At 40.7% G+C, this 25715-nt stretch overlaps 1 protein-coding gene across 7 annotated transcripts in view; it reads right to left on the minus strand.

Annotated features, from left to right (window-relative positions):
• The window catches only part of RAPGEF4 (Rap guanine nucleotide exchange factor 4), a 326385-nt gene that overhangs the window by 24315 nt on the left and 276355 nt on the right, over window positions 1-25715 (minus strand). For all 7 annotated transcript variants that reach the window (XM_017856973.1, XM_017856976.1, XM_017856974.1 and 4 more), the window contains 8 exons: window positions 13431-13581; window positions 11636-11724; window positions 10868-10898; window positions 10568-10646; window positions 9270-9416; window positions 7348-7445; window positions 1880-2005; window positions 1317-1495 (listed from right to left, as the gene is read on the minus strand). In XM_017856973.1, coding sequence (XP_017712462.1) covers window positions 1317-1495; window positions 1880-2005; window positions 7348-7445; window positions 9270-9416; window positions 10568-10646; window positions 10868-10898; window positions 11636-11724; window positions 13431-13581 — 900 coding nt within the window. The remainder of the gene's footprint in view (window positions 1-1316; window positions 1496-1879; window positions 2006-7347; window positions 7446-9269; window positions 9417-10567; window positions 10647-10867; window positions 10899-11635; window positions 11725-13430; window positions 13582-25715) is intronic.

The following is a 25715-nucleotide window of genomic DNA, read 5'->3' on the forward strand; positions in this document are numbered from 1 at the left end:
AAAAAAAAAAAAAAAAAAAAAAAAAGTCCTGGGTGTTCTGAAAGGCTCTCCCATGTTGTCTCTGTAAAATAACAGGATCAGGCCCCAAAAGGTTTTCTGGCTTCCCATGTTTGTGTGCAGATTTCCTCTCTCTTCTTGTTGCATTGGGCACTGCCAGGCTAAGGTGAAGAGAGAGAATGTGCTTCTTCTAACGGGAAAGCACATCTTGTCATAGTTTCCATAATCAGCTCATTCCAAATACGTCAAGGCATTTTGTCCATTGCCATAAGGCTGTTCAGGCTACCAGGGAAAGTGGCTATATTCTGAACCAGAAATTCATAGGCACCATTTTACCAAACCTTTCTTAAAATAGCCAGCTTTGCCATATTAACAGCAGCTTTTGAATCCAAGGGATTTGGTATTCTATTGAACCCTCAAGTTGTTGGCAAATAATTTCAGGTGTCTGGCAAATTGATATCTATAAAATGTCAAGCAGCCTTTACTTCTTTGTTTAGCCCAGGAAATCAAACTCCATGTTTGATTTTGGGTCAAGAAAATTGTCTAGCTGGGATCACTTGTGCTCTCAGCCTTCCTGTGTGCTAGAGCTCCCTGCATTTAGAAAGGAAAGAAGTCTCACAGCCACAGGCCACATTTAGCATTTTATTTTTAGCACCGTGGTGATACCAAAAACATGGAAGTAAACAGGAGGTTGTCAGGCATATCTAAGTAGCAGGAGAAGATTAAATTCATGTCAGGGAGAACTCTAACTGGCCCCCGCAGTAAAAAAAACTGTTTCCCATGAAGTGCTGTTTAATAGAATATTTATAAGATGGAAGCTTCTTTTTCTGATGTTTATAGTGATGATTTTCATGTACCAGGTTAGCTTGCATGCATTTTACCGATTTAATTCTGGCTGGGCTGGATGTGCTGCTGTTCATGCATGCTGCACTGCCCTCTACTGATGAGAATGTGTCATGCTGCACACTGACTTCAAGATCCTTTTCAACTGAACTTTCGAAGTATAAGGGAACTTTGTTTACGGAAGGAATCTTTAAACTAAAGGAAGCAAAACCGTCTGAGAAGAAAGCAAAGAGTAAAGAGAGGTCACAACTTTGATTCCAGCATCAGTGCTGTAAGAAGTTAATTCATCTATTGATGTTTAAATGCTACAAAATCTAGAAGAGATCCATTACGAGAGTTCGATTATTCCTAAGACCCTGTGTTTGGCCCTTTAGCAATTCCTAGATCCTGCTTTTCTTTTTAAGGTGTAGTCTAAGAAGACAAAATGAAAACAGAGCTCAACATTTTTTTTCTGTTTCTAAGCTAAATATACTTACTGGGCTGCTATCTTAATAAATTTTTTTAATAGCTGAACACGCTTGCTGAGCTGAGAACAAAGGCAGATCTCAGTGACGACCCAAAACTGAATTTCATTAAATCTCCTCAGGAACAAATCCAAGTTTGCTGTGGTCTTTTTAAAATTATGCCTTCCAAATGTGTGATAGATTAGCTCCAGCTAGAAAAGAAAGGAAAACAATTTCGCTTATTTGTTTTTAAATCAAAACACCAGCTAGGTTTCTCTATTTGTCAAGACAGTGTTTTACTGGTCAGCAAATGTGAATTCAATCAGATTTGAAAGGCTTCCATGAGGCTTGTTAAATATATAAATATAAACTAGGTTTTACTGGCTTAATATACACAGGAAGACATGGCATACTGTAAAGATTTTTCTTTAATACTCAAAGGCTTTATAGCAGGCTTTATTGATAAACTCAGTATGCAAAACAATTGTCATGTGGTTTCCATATTGTAGCACATATTAGCACTTACAAACTAAGCAATGCCAGCAGACTTTATCCTTGCTATCTGAGCTCCTAACCCATCTGATCCTGCATCTTACCTCATGCACGCAGTTGAAGAGTTCCCAATCATAAATTGTCATCTGGTATGCTAAATCTTTGGAGCTCATCAGTTCAAAAGTTCCCACTGTTCCAATAGTTGGGCCTTCCTGTTCTGGTAAGGGAGTCTATGAATAATAATGCAAAAATATATCAGAAACTCAACACAGACAAGTATTTAGCACTGAAAGCTTTTAGGAGTTTCTGAGGGGAAAGGATTCTGGAGATGGATGCTTTCAGGAATATCTGGAAACTCTGATGCGAGATGCCTTTGCTCACAATGCTAGTTGCTTCAGTGTCGTCTGTATAGTCACCAATCATCACTATCATCAATTCCACTGACCGAAAAATGTGAACCGCGGCAAATAAGATTCAGTGAAGAGTGACCTGTGGAGGTTCTCTTCTTTTCCACTTGGGCCTGGGAGGTCCCTGGAAACTCTTCTTTTCCCTGGTAAAAATGGAAGAAGTCCTGGGAGACTTTTTTCTCCTATTTCCCACTGAAGCTGCTGTAAAGCAGGTAATGGCATGGCAGTTTGGGACGTTCATCCACAGTGCTACTTCCTACTGCCAGTGGCCATGGTAACACTGCTGCCTCTCCATCTCTTGGGACACACTGCCTGGGGTCATGAGGGGATGGAAAGCTCTGTGAACTGAGGTTACAAATGACGTCTGATTCCTGTACTCTTGGGCAGATGTTGAGCTGAGGATGTTATTCGCATGGTCATGGTGTTTGGGGCTAGACATTAGAAAACCAACCTCTGCTACTTTCTGGAAGACCCCTCACTAAAAGTTTCCATCTGACTTGCTTATCTCAGTTTTATTTTATGAGAAATGATCTAAAGTGTTTTTACTTAGGAAGATGAATGAGACGCATATATGGGAAGTGCATGTATAATGCAATAGATTTATATCTAAATAGGCAACATATACATTACAAAGTTCCAAAAGTCACAAAAGTGGCTAGCGCAGTGGCTCACGCCTGTAATCCCAGCACTTTGGGAGGCCAAGGCGGGTGGATCAGCTGAGGTCAGTAGTTCAAGACCAGCCTGGCCAACATGGTGAAACGCTGTCTCTACTAAAAATACAAAAATTAGCTGGGCGTGGTGGCATGTACCTGTAGTGCCAGTTACTCGGGAGGCTGAGGTAGAAGAATTGCTTAAACCCAGGAGGTGAGGTTGCAGTGAGCCTAGATGGTGCTACTGCACTCCAGTCTGGACTACAGAGTAAGACTCCATCTCCAAAAAATAAAAAATAAATAAAATAAAATAAAAAATAAAAACAAAATGATGCTAACTATATTTAGATACTATCCATGTCAGAAGTCCTAATATTATACAAGATCCATCATCATTTTCATCATCACTGTATTCTACAAATGCCTACTGCATGCTGGGCACTAGAGAAATTACATGTTCGGCAGGTAGACGGTCCTTGCATTTGGAAGTCTACAGTCTAGGAGAGGACCAAGCAAGCTTACAGTTGAAGGGAATCAACTCTACCTGGCCCATACAGCACTCCACACAGACAGCATCTGCTGCTGGTCCTTATCTGCATGTATAAAGGGACAGAAGCAACAACACAGGTGACACCCAGGTATAGAGATAAACAGGAGGGGAACATGAATGGATTTTTTGGAAGTTTTTGGGTATTTGGAATGAATGTGTGGTCTGAACAGGATCTTGAAGAAGCTGGGCTTTAAAAGATGAAGGAGACAAGCTCGGGCAGGTCAGAATAGCAAGGTTTTCCCTGAGCATCCAGGATGGTCCCTTGGGGTGGAAGGACGGCCACAAGGGCATAAAGGTGGGGAGGCTGTCATGAAACTTGCTTGGCAGGAGCAGAGAGCACAGGGGATCCCCATGGACAGCGTGAACAGTTAGTAGCACGTCTTCGTGTACCAGATTAGGACGTTGTGTTTTGTAACAATAATAGACCAGGTGAGTGTCAGCTTTAGAGTGCAAGTGACTGTGAATATAAACCCTACTCTAACTGCATAGACTTGAATTGATTCCCTAATCTCTTGAGTGTCTGTTTCCAGCTCTGGTAAACTGGGGTCATGATACCTATCCCTAGGCTTGTTAAGAGAACTGGATAGGAATGATTTCAGTGAATCATGTAAATACAGTGCCTGGCACAAAGGAGGTCCCCTCCCCCAAATCAGTTCACTTTCTAGAAGTGCTGCAGCAATGCAAATACACAGAAAAGTGTGATCAGTACAATACCTGGATGTAGGAGCTAAATACTGTTGCTCCCAATTTACTCTATGCAGGGGACAGGGGGCAGGGAAGAAAAGTGATTCCGAAGTTTTAAATCTTAGGGAACAAACCAAAGCTGATGGGCAAGAAGCATATGGAAGCAAATGAGGAGACTGATTTCAACCAGGGTAGGTCCCAGGTAAAAAAGGCTGGGGAAGCTTATACATTTTAGGAGTTAGGACTGCCTCTCAGAGGATCAAACTGGCCCTGCATGTTCTTCCTTCCCTCTTGCAGCTGCTGTGAACACAGCCCCTCTGCTGCTCTGTGGAGCTGCCCCTCCTACGTTATTCCTGCTGTTCACTCTCTCCTCAGGATTGGAGATTCCCAGTCCACCTCGCTCTTTCTTCTCCTTGAGGCTTTAATAACTTTACGTAAGGTGGATAAGTTTACCTAACAACACAGGGAAGAGTCTAATATTAAGAAATATGCAAAGTTCTTTTAGTCGTGGATGCTGGTCTATCACTCCTGCATCCCTTTTGAGAGCAACAGAAAGCTCTGTTGAGCCTCAACTTTTCTTTCAGTGGGCAGGGCTCACCAAGTCTCCCTCCCAGCAAAGGGCATGTTGACCCCTTCCATGAGCCAAGGAAGAGGCAATCTGAGCAGCAAAAGGTGCTTCTCTCTTAGAAGTGGGGAATTTAAATGCTCACCCTGGACCCCAGGGAAGTGTCTCCTTGGGCCATTTTCTCGTACATAGCTCTGTGGAAATGTCCTACAGATAAGGCACAGCAGAGCTTATGTGGGGCCTGCATTGCCCAGACAGATCTGAAAGCTGCCTACATACAGACACAGAACTCTCATGCATTTTCTCCCCACGGTTTTTGAGCCATGATTTCTTTGCTAAGGCTGGAGAGGGGTAATTGGGAGAACAGCATTGTTATCCTCCCATTTTCCAGATGAGGAAACTAAGACATAAAAGGGATGTGTGGATTGTCAGTGACAAAGAGATGGCTAAGGTGAGCCACCCAGAGCATCTCCCTTTCCTCGTGCTCCCACACCCTCTGTGTCTAGCTCTGCTGTGGCGCTTGTTACACTGCATCCTCACTGATCACATGCTGGGGTCCCTCACTACACTGTTTGTTTACTGAGGTCCACGGACCACCATGGATTTATCTTCAAGACCATTTCAGAGCCAGAACCATCTACAACACCTGCGATGATGTGGTAGGTACTAAGTAAAAGTCTGAGGAACCAGCGAATGGATAAAAGTAGAATCACATTATAGTACAATGGAGTTTTATAGGAATTTGCTCTGTACTGACATTTATACTTAAATAAAATGTGAAGAGAGTAAAGTTTCAGAATCTGAACCCTTAACCACGAGGCTGACTTGCCTGCACTCTACTAATTCTATTGTAGACCACGCAATGTAAGACTAAGATCGAACACTAAGACTTGTTCTATTCTAGGCTGCTTGTGTTAGTCTCATCTCTCTGGCTTGGGCGTAACTGCGGTAAGGACAGAGGCTCTGGATTTAGTGTCTCACAGAAGCCAGCACAGCCGCAGGCACAGAGCAGACCCTGCAGAAGCATATGTGGGTAGATCAGAGAGTGTGGCCAACATTCTCTACCGCAGGGTCATCCTCTGCGAGACTCCTCCTCAATGGACTATCCTCAAAGGGAATCTTTAGAAAGCCAGAGAAGGAGCTCCCTGTCCACAGTTATGTGAGGCAGGTAAGGTTTGGCCTCTCACAGCACAATGAATGGCAGAGCGCTGATAGGGAAGAAGTTTATGCCCAGGGTACTCAATGCAGAGAACATTCCTTCCAATGACAGAGGCCTTACAACAGAAGACAAGCAAGGATTAAGAACTTGGAAGGCTGCGGGACTGTGTGCCAACAAACAGAGGTTTAGAAAGTTAGTATCAGACACCACAGGGAGCTGAAGACAGTCCACACTCCCTGTCTCTGCGCCACGTCATTTGGTACTGCGGCCAAGAACCTACTGGCAAGAGTCCCCAGCACCCGTGCAGTAACATGTCACATAGCACCTTTGAAGGGGCTGCAGCTGGTCTGGCTTTTTAGGGCTTTCCTTTCCAGGAGAGGGCAGCACGACTCATTTATGACACTTTTTTCAGTCCCTCAGTATTGAGAAATATTTATTTAGAAAGCTATGAGTGTAGATGACTGAAAAAATACACGGAAAAGGCTGGGGACAGACTCAGATCTTATAAGGCTGGTGGTTGAGGAAAGGTGAGTGTGCTTATGGGCTGTGATGGATGAGGGATTAGCAGGAAAACTAATGTCACATTTGCTAAGTTCCTCTCCAAGTGAATTCAAAATATGGTAAAAATCCACCTATCCTCACTGGAGTGTACAAAATGGTACAAAAAATCAGGATTATCATGAGCCCGAAACAAACTCTAAAAAGTCCAAGGAAGAGAATCTTGATACCTATAAGAGCTGATCTGATTAATCTTGAAACCTACTCATGCATCCCTTATGTAAACTCTCTCCCTAAACTTGGATGTGGTTTACCTCTAGCTCTTGTCTTGTGCCTTTCTTAAAGGAGAAACCCCGTGTATCCAAAGACCGAAGAAACCAGTTTCTCTACCCTCTGAATTGGCCCTCCAGGCTTTCTAAGATATGTTACTAGCTACTCACCTCCATACCAAATTTTGGTAGGAGAAATAGAAATAGACAATACCACCTGCTTAAAAGAGAGCAGGCTACTCCGTTATTAGTATGGGCCTATTAGTCCTTTCTTCACAGGAAGAGCTGTCTGTATGCTGGGTAACAAGTGTTTCTGGAGACTTAGGGAAGGGTCTGGCCTCTGGCATTTTCTGCACAAGGTAGACAAAGTGCTTTCGGGGAACAGCATTTCTCTTACACCAGATGGTAGCTTTGCCATAATGCAAAGGAGCCTGATAAATAGTGATATCTTGCTTTAGAAAAATTATTTCCATCCTGGTGTAAGTATTCAGATTCTTAACATTAGTATTTAAACTGGGGACATACCAATGAGGCAAATTACAACAAACAGTTCTGAAAGCTGAGTTATGCCCTAATAGCGGTGCTACTTGGCTAATTTCCACAAAAGAAAATCAAAAGCCCCGAGCATCTCAGATGAACACCTGAGGCCTACCTAATAGACCACAGAAAAAGAAAAAGCTAAGTACCATTCAAGATTTTTTAGCCACTGGGTTCAGTGTGACTGCAAAATTAGGCTCCAGACAAGTTTTTCTGATTGCAATGCTGCTCTGAGCAGGCCATCCACACCTACCAGTGAATCGAATTGCTCTCGCGGGCAAGCAAACAGGCGTCCATTAATGGTGAGCGTCGTAAATACTGAAACATCATTAGGTTTGAGCACCACCTTTTCTGTGAACATAAAAAGCATGAGATTGCCTATTAAATACATCTGAGATTTGCTGCACTGCCCTAATCACACCAACAAATTGCCAGCTTGGTGAATTACTGGGACACGCAGAGCGACTGCATAAAATAGAGTACTGAAGGGATCCACAGAATAAAACAGACAGCATTCATGCAGCCCTGCGCCACTCAGGATGCCATCAGAGATGGCCACAAAACAGGAATAGAGATGCCAGAGGGTGAATTCACCCAGTTTTGTGCTGCAACCATAATTACTGAGTATGTAAAACCTGCACTTGCTATTTATCTCACAAGTTATGTTTCCAGATGGTAATCACACCCAGGACTTTGGACACAGAAAGATCACTTTTTAAAAACTTCGGAGGTTTCTGAGACCTCACATGATTTTAGATGCAAAATTTACTATTGTTTTTTCACGTATTCCCTAATTTGGAGGGCGATAGCATTAACTAGATTAAGCCTCCTCCCACGTTAAAAAAATTAGTTCTTTAGATGAGAACATGTCAAAAAATAAAAAAATTTTAAAAATTAGTTCATTTAATAAATATTTATTTTGTATTTACTGCATGCCAGAAACTGCTCCAGGCACTGGGGAGACAGAAGGGAATAATAGAGAAAAAAAAACCCCACTCCAAAAAGCGTTACATCATAGTGGGACACGCCAACAATAAAGAAAAGAAATAGATTAGAAAGTGAGAAGACAAGGGGAAATAAGTCTCGCAGGAATGGGGGCTAGGAAGTATGTGTAAGGGGAGGAAGTTAACAGTTTAGAAAGGGAATGAAGCAAACGAAGGAGGGAGCTTCAGTGAGACACTGACATTTGGGTAAAGACCTAAAGAAAGTGAGGGTGGGACCAGGGATATCTATGGGAAGGTGACAAGGGGTCAGTGAGGGCAGATGTCCTGGGCCTTGTGCAACTGGAGCAGAAATGGAAGGGAGATCTTAAAATCCAACATGCATTTAAAAATCCTCCATCAATGGAATCATTCACCTTAAAACATGACAGAAATGGCTCACCTGTTCCTGAAGGATTCCCCCAAATGGCTGTCAAATCATGACTGGAGAAATGCACCTCACTGCTGCTTCCTCTAGTCTCTCACTACAATATGTGGTCATTCCTAAAACACTTGCCAGCATGAACTGTAATTGTTTTAACTCACCGTCTACCTCCTCCCTGGCCTGGGAACAACTTGGGGACGTGAGCTGTGTCTAACTCATTCTTTCCTTCAGAGCCACACTGTGGCCAGTACATATGCGATGAATGAATAAATGACATTTCAGAAACGCACCATGTAATCAAGGACAGTGAAAGGAACTGTAATCCCATGGGGGAAAAATATTCCTCATTTCATTTGAGCCAGGCTCCTAGCCTCTCTACTGAGTAAGGAGAAAAACCATCATCAGCTTCAAAGAACTAGCTTCTGACCACTTCCAACTTTGGACTTGTAGAAACCCATGGCCTTGAGCTTGTCTAGCTAGATTTCCTCTTGGGGTCCATATTTCTCAGGACTCCGAGGCCTAAAACTTTTTTGAATAGAGTTTAAACTGAAAGAACTCCAGGCCAGCATCTACACGAGAGTTCTCAGTTCCAGTCACCTTTCTGGTTTAGAGTGGGTACCTACAAGATAGGGCACATTAGAAACCCAGCCCGCCTCTACCCATACTGTTTCTGTTATTAGTGGAAGCATACATCAGCACCAGTTCATCCTCCGGGTGAGCCTCACATGACCACGCTAACTCCTTACATAGTTTCTGCTTGGATGGAAAGTCCCGTTTTGCAGAGCCCAAAATGCGAATTAAGGCTGATACCTCCTCCGGAACTCATCTTGACTATGATCAGGCCCTCCCCAGAGCCCAGCTTGTCGGCAATGGCACTGATGACTTCCTTCACCGAGGCGGCCACTGGCACCCGAATGGTTGTGTAGGTGTGGTCCATGCAATAGACCTTAAACAGAACTATGCAAAGGCAATAACAAGGTAGTAAATCAGTCTTAAGAGTTTTCAATAAAACTGTAGTTATGAAAAATGTTTAGGCATCCTCTCCAATTTGCATCATTTTGCCATTTTTATTACTGTATTTATTCACACTCATTTACCCCATGCCTGCCCCTTCTAAACTGCTTACCTTAGCATTGGTCTAAGAATAGGTGCACATATGGTTGCCAAGTCCAAATAAAAGAACAAGAGATATTGGTGAAACCCCACAAATAGGTCATGGGAAAAAATGGAGAGTGTCTTCAGGCTGACGTTCAGGGTCTGAAGTATTACACTGTAGGCAATTTACAGATCACTGCTACCCTGTGTGGCGGTGGGAAGCCACCATTCACACCTCTGCACACAGGAGGGCTTCGGCCTGGGCCATCAGCACGTGCTGGCACTCCTGCTCACTTGCTTCAGTGGCTTGTGTGCTTTGGGGCCAGGCCACGTAAGCTCGGATGCTATTTAGCTCAGCAGACTTAGATCAGCAGATCTGGATATGGCACCCCGAGGCTCAGCTCTGAACACAAAAATCCTGGGAGCAATTCTCATTATTGTATTGTAATTCCTGGGTTTAGAGGCAGTCCTAAATGACAAGATTCATTTATAGCTTTAAATTAAATTTTTATCATTATTATTGTAACTATTTTTGGTTGTGTTTCTTTGGAGAATCTTAAACAACCAAACAAAAGCCAGCATCTTGATCTTCCTGATGTAAAGCCTCCCTGCTCAGGGCTGTGCTCAGGGCCAGAGCATTGTCCCTGGGCAGGATGCTGGTGATCCACTGTCTCCTAGGCACCCACTAGGCGCCAGCTACCTTCCCACCAGCTTTTCCCAGGGGTGGGCAATCCTGACAACCAGACCCTGAGATCATCTTCATTTCCTCCAAGGAAAGGGGTTAAGCAGGGAGAGGCCGAATCAGGGAAGGGTAGACAGGCACCTCGGCTCCAGGCACAAGAGTTTAAGGACATCAATAATCAGGCCACCAAAAGGCACCTCCAAGCAAACCATCTGGAGGGCAACAGGGCACCTCCAGAAGAAGCTATTCTGTGGGTCCAAGGTGATGCTTACCATTATCCTGACTCGAAATAATCTATACAACTATGAGTTAGTTGAAAGAGGGTTCTCACCTTCATCAGAGCCACGGATAGGCTGGCGCTTCTGGGCTCTCTCATCACCTGTATTGAACTGTTGCAAAAGAACCTTGTGCTGTAAAAACAATCACAGCAAGTGCCATAAGGGAGAGTGACCAATGCACACTAGCAACTCAGAGGAGACACATCTGAGAAGCAAGCAGAGTCAAGAAATTAAGACAATATATTTCGTGTCTACAAAAAAGAAATCACTTTTACGTATACTGCAATATAATATTTCTGGGGAATTGTAATTCTACAGGGCACAGACAAAGAGTTCAAGTTCATGCCATTTACCTTCTTTTGTGGTGCCTTTGCATCTTCTGAGCTACGAGAAGTAGAGAAAGCACATTATTTAATATCATTGCTACTATTAAATTGCCTTATTTGCATATAACTAATCTTATGTTAGAAAATGAAATCACAATCACAGAATCCTTTCAGGAGGCAATATGAACTTCCTCATTTTAATAGTAATAAATCAAAGCAGAAGGGTAGACAGCAAAGATATCAGCTCTTGTCAGAGGCAGATTCCTGGCAGAACCGATGTTCAAAGCCAGGATTTCTAGCTTTCAAAGTCTTATCTAGCAGCACACTCACTCTCTGATACTGCATTTAATCTATAGCTCAAGTAATAGCATGTGAAGACCTTGTGGCTCATTGAGAGGACACAAATATTCACTATCAACCGCCTTGGCAGCAAACAGTGAATTTTCCATACAAATAATTGCCCTCAAACTTTCTTTAAATGCCGCTGGCCATGTTATTGCCAGATTCACCGCCTTGAACCTAAGGGACCCACATTTATTGAGTTGGACTCCACACAGGAGGATCTTTTCTTTCCCAGGCTTTCTTTTGGCAGCCTTCTAGCACAGAATGAACAGAATCTCAGTTCTTCTGTTCCTCTGGACTTACTGCACCGCCTATGCCCTTGGTCCAGTCTGCTTAAATCAAATCAAGCAGGGCATGGCTATGGAAAGACCAGTTTTAACCTTTCCTGTGGGCAAAGGACTTTTTGGGACTTACTTGATGAAAGCACACCCCCAAAGCCAAGCCCCTCCTTACATTTGCTTGACAATCTTCTCCAACTCCGGCAGTTGCTCCTTGAGGGCAGCAATCATCCGGGCATCATCTGATACAGATACATAAAACTCCTGTAATTGGCAAAAGTCACAGGCTTTTAACAAGAACTGCAAAAGGCACATGATTCTGTCAAGAGCAATAAAGGTGTATCCCTATGTTATCTGCTTCACCAGCATCTCCAGACCATGGCTTCATGGACTGGAGGAAGAACAAAGAAGAAAATGTTACACTATGTCTAAGTTCAAAATTGGCCATGAGAAAAAGTCTTGGAAATCGATAGTGGCAATCAATGACTGCACGGACATCAGAAATGAAATGAACGCCACTGAACTATACCCTTAAAAATGGTTACCATGGGAAAATTTATATATCTATTTTACAACAATAAAAATTCAATTCAAAATAAATTGCAGGTGAATTGTTTATATGGTATTTATATGAAAGCCAGTGTTTTGAAATGGGTCATTTTGGAGTCCACAAAAGAGCACTTTTTTTACTTCTTTTTTTTTTCAGGGGAACTTCAGTGTTCATTTTCACATTATTTTGGCATGTATTGTTTATTTACTAGGTGCCACCCATTCAGGGTCATAATTGGTGGTAAGATGCAGCATGGTCTTCAGCACAGTAGCGAATTTATGCTGAGTTTGTGCCACCAACTCAGGACTCTCTGCTGCCCTTCTGGGAACTGTCCTGACCCTGCAGCTGCAGGTGTGTCTGCTCTGCTCTGCAGCAGAAGGTGAGAACCATGGCAGTGCCAGCTTCACCATCACTTTAGTTCATCTGCAAAATGGTCCTGTACTCAATGAGTAGAGGCCATGAGTCAATGTATGACCCCAAGCTACCGCCATTCCTCACATTTTCAAAATACTTCATTCCTCAGCTTGGAGGGATGCTCACGGTCCATTTTCCCTCCCTGCCTCGCCCCTCTTGCTGTGAAATGATATGAATAGAAAGGAGAGAGGGTGTATGTTTCTTTTGGATAATTTATAATTTTAGAACACACAGACTGAAAAAGTTTGAAACGGAAGTAACATTGCCTTTTGCCTGCACAGAAGTAAGGTCTTCATCCAAATTTTGGAGGGGAGAGTGACCAACTGGGCTTAAATGTCAGGATCAGTGCTGTAATTTGGGGCTAGAGTTACGGGAAGGAATGGGGAAGTGCAGCTTACAGCAGTGTTCATGAACCGCTTTCACAGCCTACCATTTCCGGTTCTGGCAATTCCTAAATAAATTATCTGCTCCACTCCACTCAAAAATATCTACCATTTGATCTAGTAATCCCACTTCTAGGGAGGTAATCAAGGACACACTCACTTGCACAAGACTTTTTACCATACTACTATTCTAGGAAGGTGAAAACTGGAAATGATGTGAACACCCAACAATAAGGGAACACATAAATATATTTGTGACACGGCTACTCAATGGTCATTAGAAATTTTTTTGATTACTTCAGGAGATGTAAAGAAATTTGTATTATAAGGACTGTACTGACAGAAAAATCCTTATATCAAATTAAATGGAAAAGGCAGCCTGCAGAATGATGGGTGCTACGTGACTACAAGATAAAACATATGAAGAAAAAGAGACTAGATGAAAATACATGAAAATGCTACCCATTATGGAGTCAGAGTGTAGTTCCTTTCTGATGAATGAATGTGTTCACAAAGTCTTGCATTTGCAATGACAGTCTCTCCAGGGGAGCTGCTGAGCCCACAGGTAGGTCCCTGTATTGTAGGACAATGGTGTATTCTTGGAAGGGATGACCCCTGCCTACCTCCAGAAAGGCCATAGACACGTCATCCTCTTGTAGGAGGTCTCCATACATGGCAGCCCACTGTAGAACCAGGCGGATGACTCTCCTCTTATTGTTGAGGGCATAATCCATTTTCTCCTGTTCTGTACCTTGTGAAGGCTGTGCGTGGTAAGTGCCGAGGAGTCAAGGAAGAAATTGAGCCATTTCACACTCATTTCACGTGCTACTTTCAAAGGTAAAGAGTGACAGATCGCAGCTTCAGAAAGCCAGGCTTTTAGACAGACAGAATTCCTCCCCTAGGCCCTCATGAAAAACCCCACAGAAAGTGTCTATGCCAAATGCATGCAATTCCTTGTTAATTCCTGCTGACTCTGGCCTGATAGTTGCCCAAGGGATTAGACTTTCACAGATTCCTCCTGGATTTGGTGTGGACAAGGATTCTTGTGTCTAGCTCTAGCTGTCATTCTCTGCCAGGATCTGCCTTGCCCTTTGCCGCTCTGGATGGTAATGTTTCCTGCTGTTGCTTCTCTCTGGGTGCGTTTCCACCTGTTGTTGGTTTCCAAAATTCTGCCCGAATCTCTGTAATCCCCTTTGTTATATGCATTTCAGTGAAACCCTTCCAAGTGGGCATCTAGTCCTGCTGGGATCATGGCTGATACAAAGAGTGCATGGGTGGGCAAGCGAGGCTGGAGGTAGATAAACCCACCCAGAGGTAGGAAGAGGAAAGGCTCCCGCTGTACCAATTCTCTGGTGAGGGCCTCAGACACACTTTTTATACCGTACCTTCTTCTCTTGTGTAGAACCACAACTTACCTTATTGGCTCTTTGCACATTTACGGCTACCATCTTAATTGCAAGCACCTTGAGGCTTGGGTTGATGGTCATTTGTCCTGTAGTCTACACCATTCCTAGCATACTGACTTTCACCCAGAAACTTTATTTATTCATTAATGCAACAAGTACTGATTGAGGGTCTCCTATGTGCCAAGAGTAAAGGTCCCTGGTCCATTCTTGTATGTACTACACAAGGACAACATCAGAGGTAATCAAGAAATATTTTAGGTTAGACATACCATTCCTTTTTCAATGATTTATAGTTCATATTATAGATAATTAGTTCATAAAATAACTTACTCTTCACAATTTACAATATAACTTGCACACAAAGTACTTCAGTTCAACTCTTATAGCCTTGTGAGGAAAGTGTCACTCCGTTTCTACAAGTTAACAAACTGAAACTAAAGAAGCAAAAATGGCCAGGATTACATAGTGAGAGTGCAGAGGTTTCAAATGTAAGACTCCTGATGTCTAGTGTTCTTCCCATTACCCAACACCCCCATTCCTCACAGCGAGCTACAAGACTGGCCCTGTCTTAGCTTCCTGCCCTGCCTTGAAAGACGTTGTAGAAAACTGGCTTATGGCAGTGCTGTGCTTGAGAGCTAAACCAGTAAAGGGCCTTTTCTAAAAGGACTATAAATAATCATGATCAAGGTAAATGACAGAACGTTAAAGCAAAGGTTTACTGCATGTAAATGGGTTGCAAAATGGCTTTCATAAATTGAGCACAAGATTCATAAAAAAGAAAATTGCTCAACCTGTATTGCTACAATTCTCTCTCAGCTTACAATAAAGAAAGGAAGAAAGATCACTTTATGTGAAAATTATTTCTTTTCTGATTAACTCTTCGGTCTCTTGCTTGCATGCATTTATAACTAAGTTTTTCTTTCCAAAGAGTTGCAATGCTGGACATTATATTTTATGACCATTTTTTAATGGCATGTAGGAGCATAGTCAGACACATGGTAGGTACCAAATAAGAAAGTCTTGACTGATTGAAAAATATGTACTGGTTCACCCAAGAGTGGGAGGATATGGGTTCAAGTCCTCTAGCTGCCAGCACTTACCTATGCGATCTTGTGTAAGTCACTTAGCCGCTGCATACTTCCATTTACTCACCCATGAAATGAGGAGGTGAGAAGAAATCATTTCCCTTTCAGCTACCACATTTAATAACGCTAAGGCAAGGTGGACCAAAGCAGAATCAGGTAGGTACCACAAACTAACATAATGGAAACACAATGCTGCCTTGCCATTGTGCTGTCTTTGGTTTAGTTTTATGGTAACTTGTGTTTGTATAGAAACTTGGATGACATCAGGCTTTGGCAGGTGCTATCTTTTTCATTTCCATGGCATAGGAGCCAAACGGAGACAGTAAGAATGGCCGAGGTGCGGAGCAGGGGTGTGGACTGAGGAAGGCCAACCCCTATAAATGTAAGAGTCGGTGGAGATTCTGAATTCTAAGTACAGTATGTGTCAAAGCTCCCAGTAGGCTGGGCTCGCTCCCTAGACTGCTGTCCCAAATATCCTGATGCCACTATGGACCATGTATATTCCTCACCGGGCACCTGAGGCTAAGCTTCCTCCCTCTAGCCCCTCTTCTAGGTCTAAGTGATAGTGCCTGTGAAAGACGACCTTTCTGATGGCCTTGTGCTGTGAAAAATGAGCAAATTTAATTCTCTCTCAGATCATGCCAATTTAAAAGAATGTCACACTGTGCCCTAAGTTACTCTATAAACTACGATCTTATTTCACTACACATGCAACATGAGTACATTTTAAATCACTCAAAGATGGAAACAGCATAGAGAGGAAAGGGAAGCTTTGATTGAGCTGGTAGTAATAGAGTGGTGAACGCTTAGCCTAAATTTAGAAATATAACCCCAACATAGGACAATTAAGGCGTTAATGTGGTTTTTAAGAGGTAAATATATTTTCAAATGAATGAATATGCTTTTCAGAGAAAATACATCAAAGTGCTTAACAAGTACTTAGGCAAAGAAATTATTCAAATTGATCCAATTGATTCACCAATTATTAATTAACAGACTACTTTGAGTAAAGCACCATGCTAGGTTCTGGTGATACAATGGGCACAGTCCTATTCATCTGAACTATTACATTGGACATGTTGAAAAGGAGGTATTCACATGTGTAAGAGAGAAAGGAGGTGTGGGGAGAGAGAGAGAGAGAGAGATAAGAGAGAGAGAGAGGAAGGAGTCTTTCCTACTTGTTATGATAACATGTGTATAGAACTTTATAATTCATAAAATAAGCTCAATATTCTTATGCTATCAAATGATGCTTTCTACAAACCTGAGGAAGAAATATTTACCAGTGAGGAAATGGAGACTCAGAGAGAAGAGATCTGGCCAAGGTTGTTGAGTGAATAAATGGCAGGACTTGCAAATTCAGATGGGGCTCTTTCCACTATTCCCACCCCCACTATCCTAACCAGCGGCTATAGCAACTAGACCTTAGTGCTCGGGTTCATGAAATTATTAAGAATAAATGCATCCAGAAAGCAAACATCTTAATGGGAAAGAAATTCCTTTTGTGTGAGTGTGTGCGCACTGAAGTTTCAAGGTTCCCGCAGCTGATTCTGCATGTTTAGTAACCAGGGCTGAGCACCCCTTGTCTTTGATGAAGAACCCCACAGTCTCTAGGGAGACAGAATTGACCAAATCCGGAGGGACTGAGAAAGGCTTTCTCCCTTTTCTCATGAAAGTTCAGTATTTTTACCTCTGGGAAAATAAAAGGAAGCACTGACTTATTTCACAAAGTCTCATTTGTCCCCTTATGGATGTTTATTTACTAAAGTGAGGGTGGGGGTGATACTACTTTTATAGTTGAATCCAGGCATTGCTCAAGGATTCTGCTCCTCCAGAGGTGACACATAGGGTTCTCTTTCTGAAATGTCTGTTAAATCAGGTTCTTAAGAAACACAAAGAGAACTTTGTATACAATTGATTATACCTGAAATGGTTACAGATCAGACGCTGAGGTTTCTATTCATTCCCATAACAATCTCCCCAGGCTTTTAGAAAGTTTGTAATTTTTAGATTTTATTTAACTCCTACAAAAAAGGTAGGAAGGGGGAAAAACTATATTCCCTTCAGGTAGCAGCCAAAGAATAAAGAATATCCTACTAGTTCCCTTGTCTCAATATGATGTCAAAAGTACAATCTAAAAAGAGTAACATTTCAAATATAGCATGTTCATAATTCAGACACATCAGGAAGGTTGAAGAAGCCTTCTCTGGCTAAAACTGGAAGAATGCATGATCAAGAAGTGCTTTTATTGAATAAGGCCATGACTCATGATATCATGACAGTTGGGTCCAGGAAAGAAGAAATATGGCTGCCTGAACTCATGGGGAAAGAGATGCAGAAAGACAACATGGTTCCTATATCTCATAAAGTTCTAGTTTTTGTAAAGTCTGTAAGGCAATATAAAATTACTTACTGAACTAGTATTTTAAACACCATTACGAAAAGGCCATATAGTTTGAGTGGCCAAACTTATCACTGACACATTTCAGTTGATTTCAGATAAGTCATGGAATCACAGCATCTCTGTTTTAAGAGCCCTTTGATTACATTTCCTCCAACTCTATCACCTTAGAGGTAAGCAAACTGAGGCAGAATGAGTTTAGGTGATTTTTCCAAATTTATCAAAGGAATTCTTGGAACTAGAACTCAGTTTTCTTATTTTCTTCCCCAGTACTCTTTTTACCTGTCTATGTTGTTGTGTTTTGTCTGATATTAACATTACTTTCTTTACACAAACATAGATTATATAGCAGAGTCACATGACTTCAAAGTTTGTTGGGAAATAGGAAAATCCACCTGAGATGTAGAAATTGATCCTCCAAATCTTCATAACAAAGCACATGCAGAAAATCAAGAGTTAACTATTGCAGCCTTCATAATCTGATAGAGAGGCACGGAAATTGTTAATACCTGAACGAGATCCCCTCTGCTATAGTTTAATACCAGTCAATTAGGAAAGCAGTGGCTCACTGCGACTGAGCAGACATTGTTAAATCTGGTCATTCAAATTCCAACTTCAAGATTCGCTTACACAGTTGAGTATGTCTTTTCCCAAAGACTTGGGCCCAGAAGTGTTTTTGGATTTCAGATTTTTTTTTTTGGATTTTGGAATGTTTGCATTAAACCTACTGGTATGAGAGCTCAAAAAATTTCGAATTTTGGAGCATTTTGGATTTTGAATTTTCAGATAAGGAATACTTAACCTGTAATAAAGTATTTCTCACCATCTGGAAGCATTAAATCAGAATCCTTAACAGAAGGAACGAAGTCGTAAACTCACTGTTAATTTCTGCATTTTCTAGCTAAGGACTGGGCACACAAAAACCTTCAATGTTTTTTGATCAACTGATTACAAACAATTTAATTGCACAGTTTGGAATGCTATAACTAATGCACTTTTCTAAAAACAAAAAAAAACCTTTAAAAATATCACAGCTATTTAAGAGCCTTTATCTAAGTTACCCGGAATCCCATTTTGTCAAGATGTCAAATACAGATCAGAGGTACATTCTAAATAAGTTCATAAAGAATTTAATTGCAAAACATCTGGTACATCTTTTAAATAGAATCTTTCAGCTATTGGGTATTTAATCTACAGGATGACAAACTTTCAGAGTGACTAAATCTTCACTGAACTGAACTACCTCCTTCAGCATTGTGTACATGTGACTGAGAGCAAACTGAATCTGTTTGCAGTGAGGTTTTAGGGCTGAGAATCAGAAGAGGTGAAGGCCACAGTGTAGGCTACAGTTTTTCTACCCTGCCAACAGCAGGCTTAATATTCCATTGAGTCATTTTCCTCATGCCGGCTCTGCCGTTCAAACACTGTAATTATTTCATATATTTTTACCTAGTTATTATCTTACTCACCACAGGCACCTGTAATTTTTCTGTACTTTTTTTTTAACTGCTCATTTACTTATTCTTAATTCAGCTAATAATGGTTCCATGTATTAAAATTATCATGGGGAAAGTAAGTGAAAACCTCCCAGGATGTAGAGGCAGCAGATTCATTACAGCCTACAACAGGGAATAAAATATTATGTATACTTTTTGCAGTAAGTACATGCTAATTATGCAGCTATTTATAAAACACTTAACAACATTCAAACTGATGCTCTTCAATGTTGTTGTTTTTTAAAACCCTGCTTTGCATACAAGATCTCTGCTTGCAGCTGAAAACAAACTTTGGGGGTCATCTGCCCACTGACAAGACAAAGCTTTTGTATCTTCTTTATAATATACCATATTTCTCTCCTGATGGTATAATAATAGCAACATTTATATGGGGTTTTAAGGTTTATAATGTATGTTCACACACATAACCTCATTTGATTTTCACAACAACCGGGTGAAGTGGGTAGGGCAAGTATAATGTATCAGTCCATTCTCACGCTGCTATAAAGAACTGCTCAAGACACTGGATAATTTATAAAGGAAAGAGTTCCGCAGGGCTGGGGAGGCCTCAGGAAACTTACAATCATGGTGGAAGGGGAAGCATCATGTCCTTCACATGGTGCCAAGAAGGAGAAGTGCCAAATGAAGGTGGGAAATGCCCCTTCCATCAGATCTCATGAGAACTCACTCACTATCATGAGAACAGCATGGGGGGAACAACCCCCCTGATCTAATCACCTCCCACAGGGTTCTGCCCCCAACACATGGGGATTAAAATTCAGATTACAATTCGAGATGAGGTTTGGGTGGGGACATAGAGCTGGACCATATCATATAATTACCGCTATTTTACAGAAGGGACTTGGAGAGGTTATGCATAATTGCTGAATAATATAACTTATAGGACACAGGTCTTAAAAACAGGTCTTTTTACTTCAGAGCTTTTGCTTTTTTTTACTATAATCTGGGCTTCTTGTCTTTGTGGAGCAGCCCGACATCCTGACCACTGGGTCTATTTCTTCCTTCATATGGCGTGTTCATAAAATGCAAGTTCTGAAATTATACTGCTTAGGTCCCATCCTGGCTTCCCCACCTATATAAAAACCGTACGACCTTTGGTAAGTTAATTGACAATTTAGAGCCTTGGTTTCCTCATCAGTAAACTTCAGAAGATTGCTGTTAAGGATGAAACGAGATAATACAGGTAAAACATGTATCTGAAACATATTAAGTATTCAGTAAATCTTAGCCACCAGTGTTATTACTGATTCTCCTCTGGAAGTCATTTAAAATATTTTCAATGGACAGTCGTGGAATTTTTCATAAGACCTGGCATTTCTGGGTTTCAGTCTGTGATGTTACTCCTGTCTGCACAAGCTGCTCCTTTGTTTGTGTGTACCTATTAACTTTGAGCTCACAGGAGCGCCTTCTGTACCATCAATTTCTTTAATTATCTTCCATTTTCTTGCTCAGAATATTTTTCCCACTCATTTTCAGAATTCTCCGTGTTTTTACAAGTCTCTAATTCTTGGCTATCTCCTTTTAAGTCTCAAGCCAAGGGCTTGTACTCATAGCACAGCAGTTAGGACGTGCCCTGATGCAATACACTGCTTGGGTTCATATCTTGTTCTAACATTTACTAACTATGTAGCTTGGGGCAAATTATTTAGCTGCTTGAACTCACTTTCCCTATTGTAAAAAACAAGATTAAAAGAGTACATAGTGTTGATAGGAGGCCGAGAACATGTATACGAAATATTTTTTAGCATATCTGATAAGACAGTCATTTTTTTTTCCCAAGGAGCATATCATGTTCATAACATCATCAAACAAAGTCTTCTTTATTGGAAACAAACTCTCAAATTGCGTATCTGCAGAAGCAACTTGCTCTGATGGTGACATATGGATCAAACACTTTTCAGAATCAAATGGGGACAATGATGACAAAATCTGGTTACAACAAAATTTAAGCTGAAAGTTTTTCTAGGAAATCTAAAATATGTTCCTAAAAACTTGGCTTCATTGAAAGAATATGAACCTGCTGCTATTATGTGAATCTTTCATCAAAAAGAAAAGCAGATTTTGATAAACGTTCCACTTATAAAACCCAAGTCAACTGACAAAGAGAACATCTCCAGATCAATTTCACAAAGATTTTTATGACAGGGACCCTAATTTTTCAGTGAGGGAAGCTGTTGTGTTTGCTTTTGTACGGGGATGAAACACAGAAAAGGTGGATCTAGTTAAAACTTAGTGGCAAATCCATGTTCTATTTTTTTTCTTCTTCTTTTTTTTTTTTTTTTTTTTTTGAGACGGGAGTCTTGCTCTGTCACCCAGGCTGGAGGGCAGTAGCCGGATTTCAGCTCACTGCAAGCTCCGCCTCCCACGTTCACGCCAGTCTCCTGCCTCAGCCTCCCGAGTAGCTGGGACTACAGGAGCCCGCCACCTCGCCCAGCTAGTTTTTTGTATTTTTTAGTAGAGACGGGGTTTCACCGTGTTAGCCAGGATGGTCTCGATCTCCTGACCTCGTGATCCGCCCGTCTCGGCCTCCCAAAGTGCTGGGATTACAGGCTTGAGCCACCGCGCCCGGTCTTTTTTCTTCTTAATTCAAGAAACTAAACTCATTATTTCCATGCCAAAAGCACAAAATTTGTGATGAATACTAAGCTAAAGAAAACTCGTATACTAACAAAAAAATCTGTCCAATATTATTGCTGTTTTAAAATTTCTATAAGTTTAAATATCAGCCATTCATCCTTAAGATTCTTTTAGCTGCAGTAAGAATCTGTCCTAAACAACAAACACCTATATTCATTGACATAAAAAGATAATCCATTGGCAGAGTAAGCTTCAGGACCAGTCAAATGCTAATGATGTTATCACAGACCCCCCTTTTTCCTGACTGTCTCCTCATTCCAGCTTTATCTTGGGGTTCATTCCCATCATGGTTATAAGATAGCTGCTGCTGGCAATTGGGGTTACAGGCTTCCTGTTTTTTTCTCCTAAGTGTTAAAAAGGTTTTCACCAAAAGCCCAGGAAGCCTCTCTTTGAATTCCATTGGCCCAGTCTAGCTTGGGTCTGGCACTGGAGAACCAGTCTTTGGCAAGGGAGGCTAATTACTACGAGTGGCTAGAATGACCAAGTAATAAGGCCTGTATGTTGGCAAATCAACCACAATGTCCACTGCAAACCACTATTACATCAGTGCTACACGGACTTCCTCCAAATGTCTACCAGTATATGCAGGATCTCAGGTAGTTATTAGACCTTCCTGTACCTTGATTTCTCCTATATGTGAAATGAAATAAATACCAGGCATGGTGGCTCACGCCTATAATCCCAGCACGTTGGGAGGCCAAGGCAGGCGGATCACGAGGTCAAGAGATCGAGGCCATCCTGGCCAATATGGTGAAACTCTATTTCTACTAAAAATAAAAAAATTAGTTGGGTGTGGTGGCGCGTGCCTGTAGTTCCAGCTACTTGGGAGGCTGAGGCAGGAGAATCACTTGAACCCAGGAGGCAGAGGTTGCAGTGAGCCGAGATCGTGACACTACACTCCAGCCTGGTGACAGAGCAAGACTCTGTCTCAAAAAAACAAAACAAAACAAAACAAAAAAACACAAAACAACAACAACAACAAAAATAATATACCAGACTTTTTGCTTTACATTTGGAGAACTGGTGTTGGAAAGATAAAGTAAATAATGTGAAAATACTCTGAATCAAAGAGAGTTATTAAAATTCAAAATAGTATTGACTTCATGTGATCACTTACTAAACTGAAGGCCAGCCTGGAGTTGCACAAACAAGAATATGGCAGAGTTTAATCATAAAGCATAAAATTGAGACAACAGGAGAGCAATCTGGGAATACATGTCAGAAGCATTAACATACTACATATTCTTTGCCTATTTTTAGGAATTTAAAGTGAGTACATTTTCATATACTTGGGCAAAGATTTAGCTGGAAGGATGCCAATTCACTCCATTGTGTTTGTTATAGCAAAAAAAAAATGTGGAAATAATCTAAATATCCAATAGGTAGAGGCTGAGAAAATAATGATGACATATCTATTGATACTATAGTCATTAAAAATGATAATGTGTCCTTCTCACATCTTTGCCCCTTTGTTGCCCAGTACTTTTTATGTGACACATTTCCAGTGGTCAATAAATGTTTATGGAATTATCTAGAAGAAAAAAAGATGATATAGTTTTATCTCTATATGTATTAGTTTGGAAAGATATTCACAATATACCACTAAGTGAAAATAGCATATTACCAAAAGCACATGTAACATTATTTAATTTATATAAAATCTTTTGTACATAAAATGTATACATAAATTCCAAAATTTTAAAACCAAATTTATTAATGGTGGTGAGATACCAGGTGAACTTTGCTCTCTTCTCCTTTTGTGGTAATTAAAATTTTTTGGAATGAGAATGTTTTATTTTTAAGGATGACAACTACTTATATTTAGAAAATGGCATAGAAAATAATGGCATAGAAAGATATTCACAAAATATTGCTTAACTAAAAGGTATACAAAATTATTTACAGTATGATCCCATTCTTACATTTAAAAACATATATCTATATGTATAGAAAAAAGACTAGAAGGATATACACAAAATGGTTAGCAGTACTACACCTGAGAGGTTATAGGGTTATATACAGGTGGTTTTAATTTTCTTTTGAAGACTAAAGGAAAATTGAACTCAATTTTAAATGCAGATTTAAAAAAAGATTAAAGAACCTGGAGATGAAAAGTATAGAAATTGAACAAATATGATTTTCAAACTCATTATAAAGCACTTGTATTCATCGGGTCAAATCATGTCCAAACTGTGTCCAATGAATAGAGAGTCTCTCTCATTAGCACATAAAAGGCCCGATATATTAATGTTCAGCAGAGTTCTACTATCCTTCTCTATGGTAAAAGCAAAATTGGAAGAGACACACGATGTGGATTAAGAACAGAAATATGTGTCAGTAGCTCAGGGCTCAAATCTTTTCTGTGCTAGTAATTACCTTTCTCTGAGCAATTCATAATTTTTCATTATTCTAGTTTATTGATTTAGAAAAATAGCAGTAAAATACTGACTTCTTCATAGGGCTGCTATGAAAAGTTCCAGATGTTAAGCACTTCAAAAATACTCCACTAAAGCAACTGACTAATGAAACATGGTTAAGTATTTTACTATCCCTAATGTCCCACGTTAAAAACATAGGGGTTAAACCACTTGTTCAAGTTTGCATTATACATCCCTGTTGCTTGCAGGTGTGCTGTTAAGCAGTTTATGATGCAATATATTGTCTTGAAATGTTCTTAAACTCTAATTAAAGGTTACAGAATCATTAAAATTTAAACAAGCTTTGAAATAAATAAGTTGTGAAGACAGAGAGGAAAAAAAAGGCAAACTCCAGGTTTGGAATTATCTGGAGGACTCAGCTACTTGCCCTGGGCAAGCCACTCCTTTTTTTGTTTTTTATGGGGGCTGGGGGTAACTTCAGGACCCTCATTTGTAACACAAAGCTAATACTAACCCAATAAAATCCTGTCAGGATAAAGTGGTATAATATTGGTCAATGCTCTTAGCATGCACCTGACACAAACAGAGCTGATTCAAAATAGAACAGTGAAGAGAATCTAAGTTCCCACAGGGCCAGATATGAGGGAGGTGGTCTAAGGGACCTAGATAATACAGATTACACCCAGTCATCCTGGATTCCCCCATCTACAGAAGAAAGAAGTCGGATTTGATGTCACAACTCTTCCACGCCTGTTTGCTTTCTTGCCTTCCCCTCTCCCTCCCTGCCGGTATCATTTTTCCCCACTCCTCCCCACCTGGGCAGGAACAGACCTTCTCTCCAGAGCACTATTTTAAAAAGAGAAGTTAGTGATTTGAATGCTCTCAATCAACTCTTGAAGGGGAACAAGCTAATAAATGAAGAAGTTAGAATCTGAAAAAAAAGACAAGCGCAGTGTTTGGGGCTTAGAGTTGTAAAGATGCTGCGCCTTGGCCACTGAACTCCCTGACTTGTCCTTGAGTTTTGTTTGCCTTAGGCTTATCGACCTTCTAACTGTTAAAAAAAAGCAAGTCTAAACTCAATGGTGGATTTTATTTTTCCTTCCAGCAAATCTCAAAGGTCTATAATGATTAGTGCGTATGGAGTTAAAAGAGCACAGAGATCCTGAATGTGTTCATTTTACTTGAGAAAAATTGAGTATGTGCCAGAAAAAATATATAATATAAGTAAGTCTCATTAAGCCATCATTACTCGGTAAGACAGTTTCCAGGCAAATAAACACACAAATCTCCCTCTTGCAGCTCCCTCTGAGTTGCACCTTCAACTCAAATCTCCTGTCCTCATACATTGTTTACTTCAAAGAGAATTATGAGTGAACAAGAAAATGAGAATCAGGTAGGGTAATTATAATCTTGAATGAGGAAAACATGCCAACATTCACTGAATTGCTAAAAAAAAAAAAAAAAAAAAAAAAAAAAAAAAAAAA

The sequence above is a fragment of the Rhinopithecus bieti genome, unplaced genomic scaffold (genome assembly GCF_001698545.2).
Source record: "Rhinopithecus bieti isolate Rb0 unplaced genomic scaffold, ASM169854v2 scaffold_43749, whole genome shotgun sequence".
Taxonomy (NCBI): Eukaryota; Metazoa; Chordata; class Mammalia; order Primates; family Cercopithecidae; genus Rhinopithecus; species Rhinopithecus bieti.